This window comes from Balaenoptera physalus (genome assembly GCF_965194825.1).
Source record: "Balaenoptera physalus genome assembly, chromosome: 1".
In the NCBI taxonomy this organism is placed as follows: domain Eukaryota; kingdom Metazoa; phylum Chordata; class Mammalia; order Artiodactyla; family Balaenopteridae; genus Balaenoptera; species Balaenoptera physalus.
In genome coordinates this window covers 29,475,675-29,496,959 of record NC_138882.1, presented here as the reverse complement: position 1 = coordinate 29,496,959, position 21,285 = coordinate 29,475,675, and the positions used below count along the sequence as shown (strand labels likewise).

At 38.6% G+C, this 21,285-nt stretch overlaps 2 protein-coding genes across 36 annotated transcripts in view; one reads left to right on the top strand and one right to left on the bottom strand.

Moving 5' to 3' along the window:
* Positions 1–1,576, bottom strand: part of CEP170 (centrosomal protein 170) — a 144,357-nt gene extending 142,781 nt beyond the window's left edge. For 18 of the 25 annotated variants that reach the window (XM_082469971.1, XM_082469979.1, XM_082469960.1 and 15 more), the window contains exon 1: positions 1,117–1,411. The gene's annotated coding sequence lies outside the window, so the exon portion shown is untranslated. Of the gene's footprint in view, positions 1–220; positions 405–1,116; positions 1,412–1,446 lie in introns of those variants that run through there. The other 7 variants (XM_082469965.1, XM_082469972.1, XM_082469973.1 and 4 more) reach the window with 3 other exon arrangements.
* Positions 1,577–2,086: 510 nt separating this feature from the next.
* SDCCAG8 (SHH signaling and ciliogenesis regulator SDCCAG8) overlaps positions 2,087–21,285 on the top strand; it is a 263,302-nt gene continuing 244,103 nt past the window's right edge. For all 11 annotated transcript variants that reach the window (XM_082470278.1, XM_082470276.1, XM_082470274.1 and 8 more), the window contains exons 1-3: positions 2,087–2,293; positions 15,625–15,777; positions 16,467–16,549. In XM_082470278.1, the coding sequence (XP_082326404.1) occupies positions 2,227–2,293; positions 15,625–15,777; positions 16,467–16,549 (303 nt within the window). In that variant the 5' untranslated portion in view covers positions 2,087–2,226. The remainder of the gene's footprint in view (positions 2,294–15,624; positions 15,778–16,466; positions 16,550–21,285) is intronic.

The following is a 21,285-nucleotide window of genomic DNA, read 5'->3' as shown; positions in this document are numbered from 1 at the left end:
AATCAAATCATTTTAAAAGATGTATTTTCAATCAAGTATGTTATCTGCTTCACCACATTTCTCCCAATTGGGTGAATTTTCATTAAGAGGATAAAAGTATGAATAAAAAATTCAGAAACAGAAATGTACCAGGCCTATGTTTTATTTTGAATGCTCAAAAAAACAAAACGGAAAGATGTATCCTAACCTATTCCCTTAGGAACGTGAATGTGTTACCCACCCTATGAAAAAACATTCTGCTGGTTCATTTTCCTGCTACACAAACAGCTTCGTCGTCAGGCCCTTCCTGGTCCATTCTTCATCGTGAGCTAGTAATTTTATATTGATCACCTTGGCAATGCTTGGACATGCACTGTCCTTGTCTTCCAGGAGCTTACATTCTCCAAGTAAAACTCCGCTAAACACTAAAAAACAGATACTATGACTTAGGGTACAAATCCCACATCTTCCCGCCCCTTGTTAGGCAGCTGCTAATTTTTCTTTTCCTTACATAAAATGAAGGGACCCATGCCAAAGCCCACATTTGAATCTCAGGACAATGAAGTCGACAGGAAGCTACTCTCTCCTCCCCCGGGTTACTACGGAGCCACAGCCTGAGCGGGTGCTGTCGCCTGGCGGGGTGCGTGACACCACGTCTTCCACGCCCTCCCACCGCGTCCGAAAGGCTCCTCGCCGGACCACCCCAAACCGCCCCACACACTAAAACCAACCACACAAAAAGAATCGACATTGGGAGCTGCTCCGATCGGGAAAACCCCTTCTCCAGCAGCAGCGCAGCCATTCCTTCCGCTGCTCCGCCCGCACCCCTGCAAACTGCTGGGGCGGAGGGGGCTGCACAAAGCCAGGAGAGCCAGAGACGACTCAATACGTGGACACTTGCAGGGGAAGCCGGGCCGCAGGGCCCGGGGACGCAGGGTTGGGGGACGGTGGGGGGGGAGGGGCGCCCCCGCCGAGTCCCAGGTCCGGGGCGGGGGCGGCGCGCGAAGCCTCAGGGAAGCGCCCCTCGCCACCGGCCCGCAACCCCTCCCGCCGCGGGCCGCGCCCGAGCCCCCGCTGCAAACCCGAGGAGAAGGATGTGGAAAGGCGGAGGCGACGGCATCGGAGCGCATCACTTACCCCTCACTGCTGAGAGGGACCGGACGGGGGGGCGGGGCGCGCCGCGTCCCGTGAGTCTCTCGCAAGCGTCCTCCCCCACCCTGTCGTCGTCGCCGCCGCCGCCGCGGTCAAGCTCTCGGCCCCTCGGCGCCGCTGGGCAATAACGTTATTCCGCACACGCTCCGCACATAGCGGTAACGGCAAGGAGCGGCCGCCCAGTGCGCAGGCGCCCGGGGAGAGGGCGAGGAGCCCGGCCCTACCCCTGGTCCGGCCCTGTCCCTGCGAACTCCTACTGCGCAGGCGCCAAGCACAGACAATGAAAAGGGGTTGTGTGTGGGGGGGGGGTCTCACCCGCAGGCCTCTCCAGCTGCCGACTGCGCAGGCGTACACCAAAGACCAGCTTCAACAATGAAGAGGACCCGGGCTTTAGCTGGGACCGCAACCGGCAAGGACTACAGTTCCCAGCTGGCAGTGCGCCAACTCCAAGCTGTGGTCGGGTCGCTGGGCGTGCTAAGATTGGTAGTGTCAGCCGCCTTCACGATCTACGCTGTTTGGGAGATTCAGAGCTTCTTTTTCTTGAGAATTTATTTGGCGGTGTTGGCAGATGTTGCGGCTGAAGGGTGTTGAGCTTGTTATTTGCGTTCTTGAGAAGGGTCAAGGATCAACTACATATAAGCGAGTTTAGAAGAGGAAAGGCTTTCAGTGAGCCCTTTCTGTCAGTTAGGTGGTCCAGACAGCAGGATGGGATGAAGACAGGACTAAGCCTGGCTGGGCTACCGAAATGGGCGGAGCCTCCAAGGAGTCTCTTGGCAACCGGAACTGGCCGCCAAACCGCCAAAGCTTGAGCTTGGAGCGCGTTGCCCTCTGGGAATTGTAGTGTCATTGGGAGGGCTCTTAGGAACTTCGACACTGTAGGCCCGGACACTGCGGACTACAACTTCCGACGTCCACCACGGGGGCCCGTGGGTGGGGAGAGTCCGGAGAGCTCCGTCCGGGATTCTGTGCTCCCCAGTGACAGCAGCAGCAGGAAGTCGGTGGGCCCCTTCCGGAGGCTGAGGCCTCTTGCTCTCCGAGGGGAGAACACTGGACACTTCCCCACGCAACTCCCATCTCTGGGCCCCGAGTGTGTTCATGGCGAAGTCCCCGGAGAACTCTGCCCTGGAGGAGATTCTGGGGCAGTATCAGCGGAGTCTCCGGGGTGAGTTGCTCGGAATCTCTGTGCCCTAGCCCCTTGATAGCAGGGCCTAATGGGCGGGAGCTGACCAGGTGCGTTTCCTAACACCTTGGTTCGGCCCTAGCCAGAACGCAGAGGAAGAAGATGGATGTTGCTGTGGAAAGATTAAATAGTTGTGTTTGTTTTTACGTTTAAGCAACGTTGTTTCCCTTGATTCCCACAGTTACCTGAACCAACTGCCTGATCTTGGGCGTCTTTTTTACCCGACGCCCGCAGAAACTCTTGGACGGCTCAATGCCAGTTTTGCCCAGTTCCCATACTTCTCTTTATAATCCAGTAAATTCCTGATGCGCTCTTTTTACACATTAAAATTGTGGTGTAGTGGATTGAATGTGACTTATTGGACCAGGAAAAAAAAAACACTAATAATTATTTTAATCACAACAGCTTCTATTTAGTGGTCTAGGCTATTTACATACATTAAAAATCACTTAAAACTTACAATCTTATGAATGTCCCTCTTCTACACATGGGGAAATAGAGGTGCAAAGAGGTTAAGTTAGGCCAAAGCCAACACAGCTAGTTAGTGGCAGAGCCAGGTATTAGATTCAGTCAGGCCTGTCTGCCTTAAAAGCCTATACTTTTCTTTATTAATCATATTACAATTACTATTACTGAAACTTTTTTTAGTTAATTCAGATTTTATTACTATAGTACCCTATGAGTATCTGTAGAAGTGATACACTTGTAGATAGCTCTATCATCTTGAACATCATATATAACATCTAGAAACCTCATTTCTCTTATTTTAAAGTAGAAGTTATGATATTGTCTACAGGGTTCTTGTGAGGAGCAAATAAAATAATTCACATAAAGCAGTGATTTCAGGCTTTTTTTTTGTTTTTTAATCTTAGCCATAAGCAAGAAATATATTTTATATGGGACATAGACATATAGACTAAAAGAAAAGTTTCATTAAAGAATATTTATTCTACTAGATGTAATTCACTCTACTTTCTGTTCTTTTGCATTTTCTTAACCATTTAGGCCATGACCAACAGCTTAAAAAAATATTTAAAGCATTTAAAACACTGACTCATTAATTTAGTGCCTACTATATGTTAGACATACCAAATGCTGGGGATACCATAAGGAACTAGACAACGTGACTGTCCTCAGGGAGCCTCTGGATTAATGCAGTGAAGCACGATAAACAAAATAATTACAGATTACTATGATAAAAAAGAAGGGTAAAGATCAGTGCTTGGTACATAAGCACTCATTAAATGTTAGCTTCTATTTATAATTGGTACTTGTAGCAAAGTGAAGATTTTTCAAGGAGATTAGCAAATTTATCTTCTAGTGAGTCTAGACTTTGAAAGGGTTATTATTTATTGTTTCCATCTGTCAACAGTGTTACAAACTGTCAACATTCTCAGTATTCAAACTGCAAGAATAAAATAATTGGTCTGAATGAATACCTTCATCAGCCTACTGATGTTTCAAGAGCTGTTAGATACAGAAATAACCACTTCTAACTTTTCATTTGAAAGCAAGAAAAATACTGTGCACAGTAATACCAGTGGCATTTAATTTTTGAGGTTGGTAAAAAAATCTTGTTTTCCATTATGTTTCTCCTAGTGCTTCTCCTCCTTTGACCTTAATTTGAACCTTTATTTAAGTATTAGAGGCTATTTAATATTAGATTTGATGCAGTAGTTAATTTCAAACTGTTATAGTACTATATTTAATACCCACGATACTGCTTTCAGTAATTATAGAGTGAAGAGTTTTTATTCAAAGATAATTCATTTTAAAATAAATTTAAAATTTAGTGTTATAACAATATAAAGTAGTGAAAACATTTATAATCAAGAGCAAATAAAGCAGAGAAAAAAGTTAAAGTTTGTTTTTTATTAATTTTTAGTGATAGTTTTAACAATGAATCAAGAAATGAAACTTGAAATTTTTCACGGGTTTTCAGGACTTATTTTATTGTTTATTAAGTAGCATTTTAATTTTTAGGTTTATTTAGTTTATATAATAGCTTATGGAAGGAAACAAAACAGAACTAATACTGAAGTGAAGCACGATCAGAAGTTCTTCACTTCACACATATAAATTACCACTTTTAGATAGGATAATTCCCTTTAACGTCAAAATGTGTGTTTCTGAATAAACACAGTATGGTGGCATTATTTTGTATATGAAATTTCATTATTTTAAGCGTTTTGTGCCTAATAACTTGAGAATTGTGTTACTATGCAGTCAGATAAAATGCAATTTAAAGTTCTTTTGTTTTGTTTTGGTTTTGTCTATCCACCATTACTTCCCCAAAATGTCTTGTCTAGTTCATGCTTAAAGAAAAGGTAATAGGTATTCTTGGTCTTTCCTCACAAGTTATTCCTCTGGTTTCTAAATAACTGTACATGTAATCATTACTAATTCTTTCAGTTGTATTTAGCGAGGAAGTGGGCATATAAAAATGCAAAATGCTTTTATAATTTTCCCATGATAGTCTCTCATTTTTTATAGCTTTTCCTCATTTCTTTACTTTAAACACAATTTTTGGTACTATTATAGTATATGAAGAATTTGAAGTTCTGATGTGAAAAGCTGAGTCAATGTTGCTTTCTTGCTTTTAAAACTTAAGCAGAATTCTTGCCTCTCCTTGAGTCTGATGACCCTAGAGCAGCCATGGAAATAGAGAGCCCATCTACAGGCTCTACACTCACCTCTTATTCTTTCCCTGACGCCTTTCAGATGTAGTCACCCTCTAAGGATGACTCCTGCTTTGGATTGTCTATGCCCCCACTGTAAGAACTGAAGTGGTTGAAAGACTTCTTCAAAGTAAGAGATCTGGCAGAAAAACTAGAAAACTTCATTGCCCCACAGATCTGTAATATTATTCCTACATAGTAGATGATCTGAAAGTTTTCAGTGTGGTGTAAAGTGGGCATATCCCAGGTATCCTGGGAGTCACAGAGTTTAATATAGAACCAGAAGTGACTTGGGAGGTCTTCTGGCAATATGGTTAGGTGTTCATTCACTCTTTGGGCATCTAAAATTCAAGACTCACAGAATTATATTGATAACTGGGGAGAATAGCAACTACCCCTCCTCTAATTTAAATTCAACACATCATAGTGCAAGGTCATGAGGTATAAAATAAACGAATTTATAGCCAAGAAAGGGTCAGGAAAACCAGAATAACAGGAAATTCAAGCTGTTTTAAATTTTGTACACTTGAATGTAGGGATATGATGTTAGAAAGAAGGAGAGAAATTGTTAGAAATTCAGTGCCCCAGCCTTAAAAACTGAATCACGTTTCGTCTATTGCTGCAGTGTTAGCTATGGATACAGTTTTATACCTGTATACATGACTCACCTATTCTCCAACTTCTTGGCCACCTTTGATTGGGTGGGCATAAAGAAATGGAACAAACTTATACCGAGACAGGAATACATCATTTACTTTCTATATACATTTTATATGCTGGTTCCTCCTTTTTCTCTCAACATTTTGGTGTTTTAGGCTCTAGATTGAATTTGTGGAAGAGTATGATAGATTCAGAGAAGAGAATGTGGAACTAGGATCCAAGTGACAACTCTTACTGTTGCTTTTCTAATAACCATGTATGTTACCTTAGGCAAGTTAATAAACTGTTCTTGGATTCTTGTTTCCTCATCTGGAATATGAAAAGTTTGGACTAGGTAGAGAATTATTGCCTTTAGGAGCCAAGCAGATGACAAAATATGTGATGGAGTCAGTGGAAGACACTAGGGAATGGTGAGGCTCTGGCCAAACTGGGCATTTTATGCTTTTTCTAAAAACATTCCAGTTACTTTCTTGCTCCCTCCCTCTTTTTTTTCCTTCCCTTTCTCTTATTCTTATCCCTTTGTCCTATACTGTGTGGATCAAGCAAAACACATGAGAGCTTGGTTCGCCTTCAGGCACTACCTCAGACCCCTGGATCTGTAACGTCCCTTCTATCAACACTGGATTGGAACACATGAATGACAAAGGTTCTGTTTCTGTCTTATAAAAATGAGAGTAAGGAACTAGGTTCATAGAAAGTGAGAGGTTGAATATGGGAAGAAAATATAAAATTGGGGGGGGGTGATCCTTTTCTTTGTAAGTTGATCTAGTTTGATAAAACAAGATAATATTGATGGGCCAATTGTACACAAGTAAAATATAGAACATCTTTCCAATTCCTACAAAGTGTTTTTTTCATTCCGCAGAAGGACTCACATCTGTGGAAAGCCAGTGTTAATCTTACTAGTCAATAGTTTGGTCACTGAATTAACCAGAAGTGATATCATCAGGACCTTTGGCAGACTTAAGAAAACCTGTGTATAACTACTTAAGTAAAAGTTCCTCTTTTTCTCAGTTTTACTCATCAAACTTGTATTTCTTCTTCTTTTTGTTTTTGCTTTTCTTAAATGTTTTCTAAAATTTTAAAATATTCTTTGCCATATATAGTATATATTTATGCACACACATATATTCTCTATAGCTAATGTTTGCTTATGTGTTTAACTATCAGCCTCATTGAGACCAAGACAGGCAGCAATGTAATAAAGGCTCTGGAAGCATTTATTATGAAATGAGAAGATTATTTTGGTGTTTTAGTGCAGACTGAAACATATCTCTCTTTTCTAAAAATTAAAGAAATGGAACTATTGGCTATTAATAAATAAGGATTGGTAATGCAAATGAAGTTTGTAAACATTTGAGTTTACTTTTTTGCTGATAAAATTTAAATTACATATATTCATTTTTTGTTTTATATACTTAATATGGTTTTTCTTAGTAGTTTTAACTTTTATGACCATTTCTTCTACCAGAATAACAAAAAGCTTGTAGAATTCCATTTTTTCTTCCCTACTACTAATGAGGTAAAATAGGCAAAAGACAGGATTTAGCAGCCCAAAAAGGGTGTTTTACAAGTAAATAGTCATGCTGAAATAATGTAGAACCAAAACAGTGGTTCAGTGTTATGAGATTGTAAGGGCATTTTCACATGTTGGAAATGTTTGGACAGAAAAAAGAGATGAAGATGTTCTCAAGTTTTTGAGATACTGAGAATAATTATATTAACTCTTGGGATTTTTAAAAGACTTAAACTCTGATCATTTCACCAGTTCTTGCTAAGGTTTTCCACCTTTTCACTTAGTGATACTACTTTGAGGATCAAAAAGTAGGGAAGGTAGCTTGACATGCGCTTGTGTACTTGCTAAAGCAACCTTGATTATGGAGAGCTTCATCAAAGCCCACTGGAATATTTAAAGGAAGGATCACCTAAAGTAGCTCTGAAATATGGCCTTAGAGTACAACTATTGCTTCATGTATTAGGCCTGGAAACAAAATGAAACTAAATATGAATTTCAAGTTTTTAATTACAGTAGATATAACAACTCCAGATACGTGGATCAGAAGTGCCTCATGGTAGTGATGGCCATGGGTTGTGCACTGCCTACCACAGTGGCAGGATGGCTCACTGTCCTGACCACTTTTCATCAAGAGGTGCCTGTAGTTACAATGTAGCAATGTGGGAAGTCTCTCCTTAAAACCGAACGCGGGCTATCTTGTTTTATTAATCTAAACCAGCAATTATCAACCAGGGTGACTTTTTTTCCATCCAGGAAACATCTGGTAATGTCCAGAGGCAGTTTTGGTTGTCACAACTGGCAGGGAGGAGCCTACTGGCATCTAGTGGGTAGAGGCCAGGGACGCTGCTATACAAACACAACACATCACCTTACACTCAAGAATTATCAGGTCCAAATGTCAATAGTGCTAAGATTGAGAACCATGATCTAGAAGTAGCAAGGCATTGCTCATAACATTTACTTTGTGAGAATCATACTTGAGAATAATTACAATTAAGGATACAGATTGTATTGGCTGATAATTTTACCTAAGTTCTGCCAGTCTGGCTAGGATTACTTCTTTATCAGGAGAGTGACAGGTGCATAAGTCCTCTCAGTTGGTGCCAAAAAAATACCAGGTGTATCCCTTGTAATGCATATTGTCAATCTTGATTTGCCAACATCCATCCATCATTAATGATCTTCTAGACACTGCTCTCTTAAGATGTTTACATTCCTGTTCGGATTATCTTTCACTCCTGGCACCAACCATTTTCACATTTTTCAGCTTTTAGAGTCTTATGATAGTACTTTTTTTGAGATTTTGTAGTTTCTGCACACTACTTTTAATCTCTTTCATTATTATAACTGCCGTTTACAAAGCTCTTTTTCTCTGATTTTGGATTATGCTGTTTTTATCTTGGTCATACTACCTGTCAATTCCCTAGTAAACAGTGACAACAATATTCTGAACTACCTGAGGCCCAGTCACGTGTGGACAGACACATGTGTCTCCTATCTTGCCATGGTTTCCTTTTTCTGCTTATCTGTCCTGGTTTAAGCGTGTTTTAAGAACTGCAGCTCATCTCATGCTCGGCCTAGGGAGATATGGTTCATTGCATGTTTTCTCAGAGTCAGCTGAGCACTTCACTGGGTGTGGTTCCGCCTCCCTGTCACCAGGGTAATTCTTGTTCACATCTCCCAGTACAGATGGAGAATGTAGACATCAGTAATCCATAGTACGTATATAAGTGATGATCCTTCCTAGACAGGGACATATTTGCCTTTTGTTCAAAAGCATCTTCATGAAGAGAGGCTCAGTGTTGAGCTAGGAGTTAGAAAGTAGAGCAACTGGATTACAAAAATGAATAAAACAGACTTAAATTTGTCGGCAGTCAGCAGCTTAGTAACCTTTTCAGTGCTCATTGTATTGATTGATATTTGGATAGTGGACCAGCAGAAATAGTATTTACTTACATTTATATTCATATGATCCTGTAGGACTCAGAGGTTGTATTTGTGTTTGTATTCTTAATTAAGTTTAATTTTTTAATTTTTATTTTTCTTGTGATGAGAACGTTTGAGATTTACTCTTCAAATGTACAACACAGTATTATTAATGATAGTCACCGTGCTGCACATCATATCCCAGGACATAGTTTATTTTATAACTGGAAATGTGTACCTTTTGACCCTCTTTGTCCATCTTGCCCACACACCCACCCTCTGAATCCATATTTTTCTAATTAAAAACCTTCTTCTCTTTTTCCCTCTGCCACTGTTTCTTTTCTTTTTTTTTCTAACATTTTTATTAGAGTATAATTGCTTTACATTGTTGTGTTAGTTTCTGCTGTGTAACAAAGTGAATCAGCTATACGTATACATATATCCCCATATCCCCTCCCTCTTGCGTCTCCCTCCCACCCTCCCTATCCCATCCCTCTAGGTGGTTGCAAAGCACCGAGCTGATCTCCCTGTGCTATGCGGCTGCTTCCCACTAGCTATCTATTTTACATTTGGTAGTGTGTATATGCCACTCTCTCACTTTGTCCCAGCTTACCCTTCCCGCTCCCCGTGTCAAGTCCATTCTCTGTGTCTGTGCCTTTATTCCTGTCCTGCCCCTAGGTTCATCAGAACCACTTTTTTTTTTTTTTTTTTAGATTCCATATATATGTGTTAACATATGGTATTTGTTTTTCTTTTTCTGACTTACTTCACTCTGTATGACATACTCTAGGTCCATCTACCTCACTACAAATAATTCAATTTCGTTTCTTTTTATGTCTGAGTAATATTCCATTGTATATATGTGTCACATGTTCTTTTTTTAAATGCAGCTCTGCTATATAAAACATGCCTCTTTTTTTTAACATATTTATTGGAGTATAATTGCTTTACAATGGTGTTAGTTTCTGCTTTATAACAAAGTGAATCAGCTATATATATACATATATCCACATATCGCCTCCCTCACACCCTCCCTATCCCACCCCTCTAGGTGGTCACAAAGCACCGAGCTGATCTCCCTGTGCTATACGGCTGCTTCTCACTAGCTATCTATTTTACATTTGGTAGTGTATATATGTCCATGCCACTCTCTCACTTCGTCCCAGCTTACCCTTCCCCCTCCCGTGTCCTCAGGTCCATTCTCTACGTCTGCATCTTTATTCCTGTCCTGCCCCTAGGTTATTCAGAACCTTTTTTTTTTTTTTTAGATTCCATATATATGTGTTAGTGTACGGTATTTGTTTTTCTCTTTCTGACTTACTTCACTCTGTATGACAGATTCTAGGTCCATCCACCTCACTACAAATAACTCAATTTCGTTTCTTTTCATGGCTGAGTAATATTCCATTGTATATATGTGCCACATCTTCTTTATCCATTCATCTGTTGATGGACACTTAGTTGGCTTCCATGTCCTGGCTATTGTAAATAGAGCTGCAATGAGCATTGTGGTTCATGTGTCTTTTTGAATTACAGTTTTCTCAGGGTATATGCCCAGTAGTGGGATTGCTGGGTCGTATGGTAGTTCTATTTTTAGTTTTTTAAGGACCCTCCATACTGTTCTCCATAGTGGCTGTATCAATTCCCACCAACAGTGCAGGTGGGTTCTCTTTTCTCCACACCCTCTCCAGCATTTATTGTTTGTAGATTTTTTGATGATGGCCAGTCTGACCAGTGTGAGGTGATACCTCATTGTAGTTTTGATTTGCATTTCTCTAATGATTAGTGATGTTGAGCATCCTTTTATGTGTTTGTTGGCAATCTGTATATCTTCGTTGGAGAAATGTCTATTTAGGTCTTCTGCTCATTTTTGGATTGGGTTTTTTTTTTGATATTGAGCTGCATGAGCTGCTTGCATATTTTGGAGATTAATCCTTTGTCAGTTGCTTCGTTTACAAATATTTTCTCCCATTCCGAGAATTGTCTTTTAGTCTTGTTTATGGTTTCCTTTGCTGTGCAAAAGCTTTTAAGTTTCATTAGGTCCCATTTGTTTATTTTTGTTTTTATTTCCATTACTCTAGGAGGTGGGTCAAAAAGGATCTTGCTGTGATTTATGTCATAGAGTGTTCTGCCTGTGTTTTCCTCTAAGAGTTTTATAGTGTCTGGCCTTGCATTTAGGTCTTTAAGCCATTTTGAGTTTATTTTTGTATACAGTGTTAGGGAGTGTTCTAATTTCATTCGCTTACATATAGGTGTCCAGTTTTCCCAGTGCCACTTATTGAAGAGGTTGTCTTTTCTCCATTGTATATTCTTGCCTCCTTTATCAAAAATAAGGTGACTATATGTGTGTGGGTTTATCTCTGGGCTTTCTATCCTGTTCCATTGATCTATATTTCTGTTTTTGTGCCAGTACCATACTGTCTTGATTACTGTCGCTTTGTAGCATAGTCTGAAGTCAGGGAGCCTGATTCCTCCAGCTCTGTTTTTCTTTCTCAAGATTGCTCTGGCTATTCAGGGTCTTTCGTGTTTCCATACAAATTGTGAAATTTTTTGTTCTAGTTCTGTGAAAAATGCCATTGGTAGTTTTATAAGACATTCCATCCAAAACAACAGAATGTACTTTCTTCTCAAGTGCTCATGGAACATTCTCCTGGATAGATCATATCTTGGGTCACAAATCAAGCCTTGGTAAATTTAAGAAAATTGAAATCATATCAAGTATCTTTTCCAACCACAATGCTATGAGACTAGATATCAATTACAGGAAAAAATAACTTTAAAAATACAAACACATGGAGACAAATAATACGCTACTAGAAGATATCAAAGAGGAAATCAAAAATACCTAGAAACAAATGACAATGAAACAAAACCCAAAATGACCCAAAACCTATGGGATGCAGCAAAAGCAGTTCTAAGAGGGAAGTTTATAGCAATAAAATCCTACCTCAAGAAACAAGAAAACTCTCAAATAAACAACCTAACCTTACACCTAAAGCCATTAGAGAAAGAAGAACAAAAAAAAACCCCAAAATTAGTAGAACGTTATTAAGTTTATATTCAGCCCGTAGTTGGTGCTGGGGAGAAGAAACCAGGATGTATTGTGAAATCTCTTACTGTCCTCTCAGGATAGAAGAGGAAATGAGTATTCTTTCCATCTCTTGTTTATAGACAGATAAAGCTGTGCGCATTAACAGTGGGATAGGCAACCATAACTGGAACCTCCTGTCTAGTCTGGTTTCCTTACATGTAAGCAGCAGATAACTGCATCTGGGGAGCAGTGTTCTTAATAAGGATTATGGGGCCTTCAGTTGCAATGGCTCCAGTTGAAGAGCAGCGGGGTTTTATCTGTCTTGAAAGATCTGAGTGTTGTTATTCTTCAGGATTAACTCTGTTTTTCTGTTGCAGTGTATAATTATGTTAGTACATATATATTTGAAAAACATTTAGCATGTTTTGAAATGTAGTATTGAAATGACTTTAAAATATCACTTACCTCCTTAGTTTTAGTTTTAGGACACAGTTCTTACAAATTCCTTCTCTTCATCTCTGATACTAACAACTAAAGTCACTTGTTGCAAAAAGCCCCTAACCTTGTGTAATCACTTTTCTTTGGGATGGTTGTTGAGTTCAATATATTACTATTTCACATAATACTATTTTCATAGTGCAATTTAACACATAATCTTTGAATGTTAAAAATTCTAAAAGATTAAACAATATTAGGAAAGGGATTAAATGGGCTCATAAAGCTCTGCCATCATTATAAACTAATGAAAGAAGTCTACCTATAAGGATTTACAGCTATACAGTTTTTTTCAGATTTCCTTTCCTTTTCCTAATATCGCTTATTAGCTTTTAGTCAGATTACGTATAAATAAATAATTATCCTTTGTCTTATAGATGAAGTCATTTGATGGCTCCACAGAGCACATATATAGTGTAATTGAAACCATCTCTTTCCTTTTAATGGATGCAGTAAGGATAAGTGCATAAGTGTGTGAACTAAATTGCTTATCAAGTAACACTTTGATTTTCCTTTCTTTAACAAGTCTCTTTAGAAAATACTGAGTTATTGAAAAACTATTGCTGCTTCTCATTTTACTAAAACCAGGAATGCATCCTATCTGGACTTTTTTAAACTCATGAGGAGTAAAAGGAGACCAGGCTTGGTTAGTTATCAATACCAAATGCCAGTCAGAGAAAGGTCTGCGTGGAAACAGGATTGATGTGGAGAAAATTGTAGTGGTAAATTCCCTGGGTCTCTTGTGTAGTTAGTAGTAGAATTTCACTGTTGAACCCTGACCTAAAAGACCTGTTTTCTTTAGTTTAATCAAGGTAGAAAATGAGTTGCTGTAAGCAAAGAACCTATATTAGAGATTTTGTAAGATAGATGGAGAATATTTTTTTCTATTAAGTTACGGTTATTTTTTTCTGGTTTCAGACTGTTAAATTAATGAGCTTGGATGAAGTATAATCAATTTTTCAAGATACTGTAGAACATGTTTATAAATATATTTCCATCCATGATTGGTAATGAAAAGATAGCTGGTTTATAGCTTTTTTAGGGTTCCCATGTAGGTAGCAAGGAATAGGAGCTTTTTCTCCTGAGTACACAAGACGAAATAGATATAATTGTCAAGGAAGGGCCTTGGTCAGAAGAAAGAAAGAACTTCATTGGCATCATTGTTATGTGTTGCTCTGAATTAGGGAAAGTTTTTACTTAGAAAAAGATCTCCTCTGAAAATCTTAAGAATTATTTAGATAGAATCCATTTGAAATAGATAATAGCTATACATGAACTTGCATGGGAATTCATCTTTTTCTGACATAAATCTCTATGTTAGATATATGTAAATATTTGGTAAATTTATGAATTAAAAATAACTTTCAAATACAGATGTCAAAATTTGAAAATGATGACTGAAATCTGGGTTTCAGCTCTAATGTGCAAGGAACATTTTTTTGTTTGTTATAGTTACTGTTTTCTAGATTGGAACTGGAGAATTTAATCATAAGAGATTAGCAGAAATAACAAATTTAAACCTGAAAAAGTAACTAGACTTTAATTAATGAAATTACCAATTGATTGCCTGGTTCTCCAGTTGTCATACATGTAAAATATCCATAAAGTGGGGTAGAATTATTAGTAATGTCATCACCAGCGTCATTAGTATATTACTATAGTATAGTATTAACATATAGTACCGTATACTATTACTATATTAGTATAGTTCTGTTATTAATGTAAGATTTCGATCCTTTGCTGAAGATGTTTTTGGGTAAATATTTCACTGAAAAATTATTTCACTGAATAATTATTTCACTTATCTATTGCCGCTTAACAAGACACTCTAAAGCTTGATGGCAGAAAGCAACAACTAAAAGCATTTGTAGTATCTCTCACAGATCTGTGGGTTAATTGGACTCAAGCTGGGCAATTTTCGGGTCTCTTTCATGCCACTGTAGGTAGATGGCCTCTGGCGCTGGAGTCATCGGGAGACTCCACCTGGCTGTTAGTGGGGCTGGGCTTCTCTCCTTCTCGCTGTGGTGGTCTCAGGGCCTTTCCTTTCCACATTGCCTCTTCACAATCTCTCCAGCAGGGTAGCCAGACTTCCTACTTAGTGGCTTGGGGTTTACAAAAACCAGCGTTCCGAGAGGGTAGAAGCAGAAGCTACCAGATATTTTAAAGATGTGACTGGTCTGGCGTGGTGTGCCTTCCATTGCATCTCTTGGTTAGTGCCGGTTACAGGCCCACTGAGTTTCAACCTGGGAGAGGACAAGGATGTGAGGCTGGGTCCTTTGGGGGCTATTTTTAGAGATGAACTACTAGAATAATATACCTTAAAATACTTCGTTTTAGACTATTTATGTTAAGTATGTGCTAGTGAGTTTAAGCTTCAATCCTAGGGGTAGTCAGGTACACTAACCAAGAATTTCTATGTAAGATGTAGTCAGCCAGCAGTACGTAAGTACGACTATACTACAGAGGCTGCCGCTGTAAGCACGTCAGCTATTCAAATCTTGATCAAAACTAGGCCAGGTAGTCATATGTCTCTTGACGCTAGAGGGACATCTGGCCCACAGGGACAAGGAGGCTTCCTTGGGCAGGAACTTGGTGTGGTGGTGTCCCTTTTGCCAGTTTTGCCCACCCACCCCTCTCCGGAAGGGGTAGGGGAGTCTTAGGCATTGAGGGGCTAGGATAGTGCTTTCCCTGTGAGGCTATTGTTTGGAGGAGTGGAGGGGGGAGAAGCTCTCCCATTCAGTCCTCCTCAGCAGTAGAGCTATATATAGTGAATATCAATCACTGAGGTGTCAGGGACCTTAGAGATCATCACGTCTAACTTCTAACCCATGAACTTAATCTCTCACTTCCTCTGGCATGTTCCTCAGCAAGCTAGAAACAAAACTATGCTTTTTTCCCCATGAAGTATCAGAAATGATTGCTTTTCCTTTTGGAATTGTCTTCTTGAGTCAGTGTACCTTTGGTCGCCCAGATTTCACTGGCCCTGATTTTCATCATGTTGTTACAGAACGTGCCAGTAGAAGCATTCACCAATTGAAACGTGCCCTGAGAGAAGGTGATGTCACTATTGGAGAAGATGTAATGGATCCTTCTTTTAGTACCAGTGTAGGAAATGAGGATGCTGGGAATGCCTGGCGTGAACTGCAACACAGCCATGCTGGTGAGTGTGAATGTCAGTCGTGACCTGAATGACACACAGTGAATTCTTTAAACTCCATACAGTAATGACTCCAGTCTATCCTTTATTGCTAGGATTTTAGTCGAGAAACACAAATCAGCTAATCTAATTCCCTTGCTTATTTTTTTTTCTTTGACTTCTCGATGCCTATAGGATGTGGTAGCAGTATTTCCTTAAGATGAATCCAAGCTGCCTCTCCAGCCTCATTTTTCTATTTTCCTTTCAGCTGTCCATCTTGCAAGCCATGTTCTAATCATACCAACCTATGGCCATGCTTCTATGCTTTGCATGAGCCACGCATTCTAACTGAATTTTTTCTCACCCTTTTCTGCTCGGTAATCTCCTGTTCATCCTTCACTGTATTGTCTTCTCTGTGAAAACAATTATGTGCTTCCTCTTCATAGCACTATGCATAGCTCTAGGTCTACCTAGAGCTTATTATATTGTTTTATATCTGTTAGTTATATCCCTCTTGCTCATAAGCAAGATTCTTAGCTCTTAACTGGTAGAGGTTTTCTTATGTTTGTCTTTGTATCCCCAGTCAGCAGCACATTTTGTGGTGCATAATACGTATTTTAACAATATTTGTTAGATCGATGGATGGATAGATGGGTGATAATAAACCATGGATCTAAAATAAGGTGAATAAATCCATCACTTTTGCTCCATAGTTAATCAACTCAAAGCTTTGCTGTGCCAACAAGCAACTAAGGAGAGTGAGGTATCTCCAAGAAGACGAAAATTGTCCCCTTTGGTAAGTATCAGCTTTTGCAACCTGACAAAAGCATTATTTTTCTAACTATGTTTTAATTTTACTGTGTCATTTTAGTAGTACATATTGTAAACAGATTCTGAGCAGGGCCTGCTAATAGTGTAAAACGTTAAAAGAAATTATTTTCCCTCTGATTATTTTGGCTGAAGAAGAGAGACTTCCATGGCAGAGAGAATTCTGATTTTTTAATTTATTATTCACTTGAAAAATGTGAGTGAGGAAATAGTTTGGAGAATTTACTTTGCAACTGTTAGCAAATATAAAAAAGAAACAATATATGGAAAAGATTAACCACTGCTTTTTTAGAGGGGCATATCTATATTTTATTATTTTTAGAATTTACTGTTTAATTCTAGCAGTCCTTTGTTTTACTCTTTTATGTAATCTTGTTCTAAATTTTAAAATATATGGTCATTAAATTGTGTGATACGAGAAGCTGTACTCTGTTTCTTCTGAAGCTGTTTTCTATTGCTGTTGCTTTGACAGAGTGTACTATTTCTGACTGAAGCAATGTGATATAAAGCCTGAGATAGGTGTGAGGGCAGGGTGGGTGTGAGGGAAGGGTACTGTGAAGGAAGGGTACTGTGAGGGAAAGGGTATATGTGAAGGAAGGATTTGGCCAGGTTTAAATGGCCAAAATAATAGTCTAGGTTTTAGGTCTATCTAGGGTCTATTATGTACTCTCTCACAGGGTTTTTGTAATAATAAGATAAGATCATATATTTAAAATTCTTTAGAAACCTATGAAGTATGACACAAATATAAAATGTCATAGCAACAATAACCACCTTGCATTTTCAATGTCTGTGACAGTTGGATACCAAGGCTACATGCTGGAAACTTGGAGACACGTCAGTTTCCTTTACTCACAGCTGAAATGTCATAAGAGTACCCTTATATTAACACTTCATTCCAGCCTGACATATACTTTCATGTTTAATTCCCACTTTAGAGAAATGTACTACATACTCCTATTCAATATTTATAGGTATAAATTATAATTTAAAAAATAATATTTCATCATTCAGTGAATTTATTACTGTTGACACCTAGTTTGTAGAATGCTCTTAAGCACACATGGGTGGAGTACTTTTAAGTCTAGTAGATTAAGGTGCTATATCTGTTGAATGCTCAGACATGCTTATTAGCATTTTAAAGATAAAACTGAGCAGTGATATTACAAAACTTATTGACTTCAAATAGGCAAGAAGACTCTCATCAAAATCATCAGTTGTATATACCAATACGCAGGTCTATTTATATTGGAGCTATGTGAAAGAATGGAACTTAGACTCTAAATGTATACGACCTACATGTGATGATTATAAGCCATAACCATAATAAATAGCTTTTGAAGATTTTACCCTTTAGAATGCAGTTTCATAGCCAATATGACATATGAGAAATATGTGGCTGTATTGATAGTGAAACTGAGGCAGTGTTGAGATAGAAAATGTCTAAACATTATTACTTGTTATTTTAAAATGTGGACATCCAAATTATAATAAACCCTTCAAAGTATATACAAGTTATTTCATATGGACATTTTCCACATGACATAAGCTTGTTTTTAATTTTCACAGTGACTATCCCCTATATACACATAGTAATAATTCATATTTGCCTATGTACTGAACCCCTTTCTATTAATATTAATTATTATAATTAGTTACTTTCTACTTAACACAGATAATTCATTTAATTAAAGTCTCTTTGGTTTTTAAATTTATTAAATATGCCCAGAAACAAAGCTCTACAGAATTATTCTGCCATGAGAGCTGGTACTTCATCATTTATAGGAATTTCTGCTGGATTGAAAAACAAAATGATTGTGTGTCTCATCTCAAGCTTTCCTCTGGGTTCATCTAACTGGTTGAACCTCATTTTCCCTTTCCTCTCTTCCTCTTTTCTTTAAATAATATCATCGTATGATGTATGATTTATAAACCATTTTACAATCATTTTAGGATAAGGTAAGATGTACATTAAAAAATCAATTCCAGGACTGCTGCAGAAGTAAAGAGAATTAACGCTTTTTAGGACGTCTCTTCATTGAGTCCTCAGTGCAGCGTATCTCAGTTTTGTATGTATCTGCTTTGGCACTCTAGTCTTGGAGGCTCCAGAGCAGCAGAGTCTTGAATCGCCTTGAGTACTAGGGTCAAAAATCAAAAATCAGGTTTTGTTAACATACTCCTTTGTAGATAGAATTTTACCTTACTGACACACATTTGGCATCAAACACTTGTCTGAAGAATCCCTCCTTCAGGCAGCTTGTTCTGCAATTTTAGCTAGCTGTCCTCTTCTATGGTGGTTTCTTGAAGAGCTGTCCCTTTATCTCAGAATTACTGAATAGGATGTCACATTTTCAGATGGCTCAAATAGACAGTTCATCCCAGCCAATTATACTACTCCAGCATTTTTCCATTTGCCATATGCTTTTAACAACCACTTTCACTGTCCATCTTTAAAAAATGATATTCATATCCCTGATTCTTATCTATTGGTGGAATTTATAGGATAAAGAAATACTATTACTACTATTACTATTAATACTATTAGCCACATTGTGATCTACCCTATGTTTTTTTTTTTAAAGATTTATTGATTGATTGATTGTTATGTTGGGTCTTCGTTTCTGTGCGAGGGCTTTCTCTAGTTGCGGCAAGCGGGGGCCACTCTTCATCGCGGTGCGCGGGCCTCTCACTATCGTGGCCTCTCTTGTTGCGGAGCACAGGCTCCAGACGCACAGGCTCAGTAGTTGTGGCTCACGGGCCTAGTTGCTCCGCAGCATGTGGGATCTTCCCAGACCAGGGCTCGAACCCGTGTCCCCTGCATTAGCAGGCAGATTCTCAACCACTGCGCCACCAGGGAAGCCCACTCTATGTTTTTTTAATTATTTTTTTATACAGCAGATTCTTATTAGTTATCTATTTTATACATATTAGTGTATATATGACTGTCCCAATCTCCCAATTCATCCCCCCCCTTCCCCCCCCCCACACTGGTGTCCGTAAGTTTGTTCTCTACATCTGTGTCTCTATTTCTGCCTTGCAAACCGGTTAATCTGTACCATTTTTCTAGATTCCACATATATGTGTTAATATACGATATTTGTTTTTCTCTTTCTGACTTACCTCACTCTGTATGACAGTCTCTAGGTCCATCCACGTCTCTACAAATGACCCAATTTCGTTCCATTATATGGCTAATATTCCGTTGTATATATGTACCACATCTTCTTTATCCATTCGTCCATTGATGGGCATTTAGGTTGCTTCCATGACCTGGCTATTATAAATAGTGCTACAATGAACATTGGGGTGTGTGTGTCTTTTTGAATTATGGTTTTCTCTGGGTATAGGCCCAGTAGTGGGATTGCTGGGTCATATGGTAATTCTATTTTTAGTTTTTTAAGGAACCTCCTTACTATTCTCCATAGTGGCTGTATCAATTTACATTCCCACCAACAGTGCAAGAGGGTTCCCTTTTCTCCACACCCTCTCCAGCATTTGTTGTTTGTAGATTTTCTGATGATGCCCATTCTAACTGGCGTGACGTGATACCTCATTGTAGTTTTGATTTGCATTTCTCTAATAATTAGTGATGGTGAGCAGCTTTTCATATGCCTGTTGGCATTCTGTATACCTTCTTGGAAGAAATGTCTATTTAGGTCTTCTGACCATATTTTGATTGGGTTGTTTGTTTTTTTAATATTGAACTGCATGAGCTGTTTATATATTTTGGTGATTAATCCTTTGTCCGTTGATTCGTTTGCAAATATTTTCTCCCATTCTGAGGCTTGTCTTTTCGTCTTGTTTATAGTTTCCTTTGCTGTGCAAAAGATTTTAAGTTTCTTTAGGTCCCATTTGTTTATTTTTGCTTTTATTTCCATTAATCCAGGAGGTGGGTCAAAAAATATCTTGCTGTGATTTATGTCAAAGAGTGTTTTTCCTTTGTTTTCCTCTAAGAGTTTTATAGTATGCGGTCTTACATTTAGGTCTTTAATCCATTGTGAGTTTATTTTTGTGTATGGTGTTAGGGAGTGTTCTAATTTCATTCTTTTACATGTAGCTGTCCAGTTTTCCAAGCACCACTTATTGAAGAGGCTGTCTTTTCTCCATTGTATATCCTCGTCTCCTTTGTCATAGATTAGGTGACCATAGGTGCATAGGTTTATCTCTGGGCTTTCTATCCTGTTCCATTGATCTCTATTTCTGTTTTTGTGCCAGTACCATATTGTCTTGATTACTGTAGCTTTGTAGTGTAGTCTGAAATCAGGGAGTCTGATTCCTCCAGCTACGTTTTTTTCCCTTCAATATTGCTTTAGCTATTTGGGGTCTTTGGTGTCTCCATACAAATTTTAGGATTTTTTGTTCTAGTTCCGTAAAAAATTGCCATTGCTAATTTGATAGGGATTGCATTGAATCTGTAAATTGCTTTGGGTAGTATAGTCATTTCCACAATGTTGATTCTTCCAATCGAAGAACATGGTATATCTCTCCATCTGTTTGTATCATCTTTAATTTCTTTCAGCAGTGTCTTATAGTTTTCTGCATACAGGTCTTTTGTCTCATTAGGTAGGTTTATTCCTAGGTATTTTATTCTTTTTGTTGCAATGGTGAATGCAATTGTTTCCTTAATTCTCTTTCTGATCTTTCGTTGTTAGTGTGTAGAAATGCAAGAGATCTGTGCATTAATTTTGTATCCTGCAACTTTAC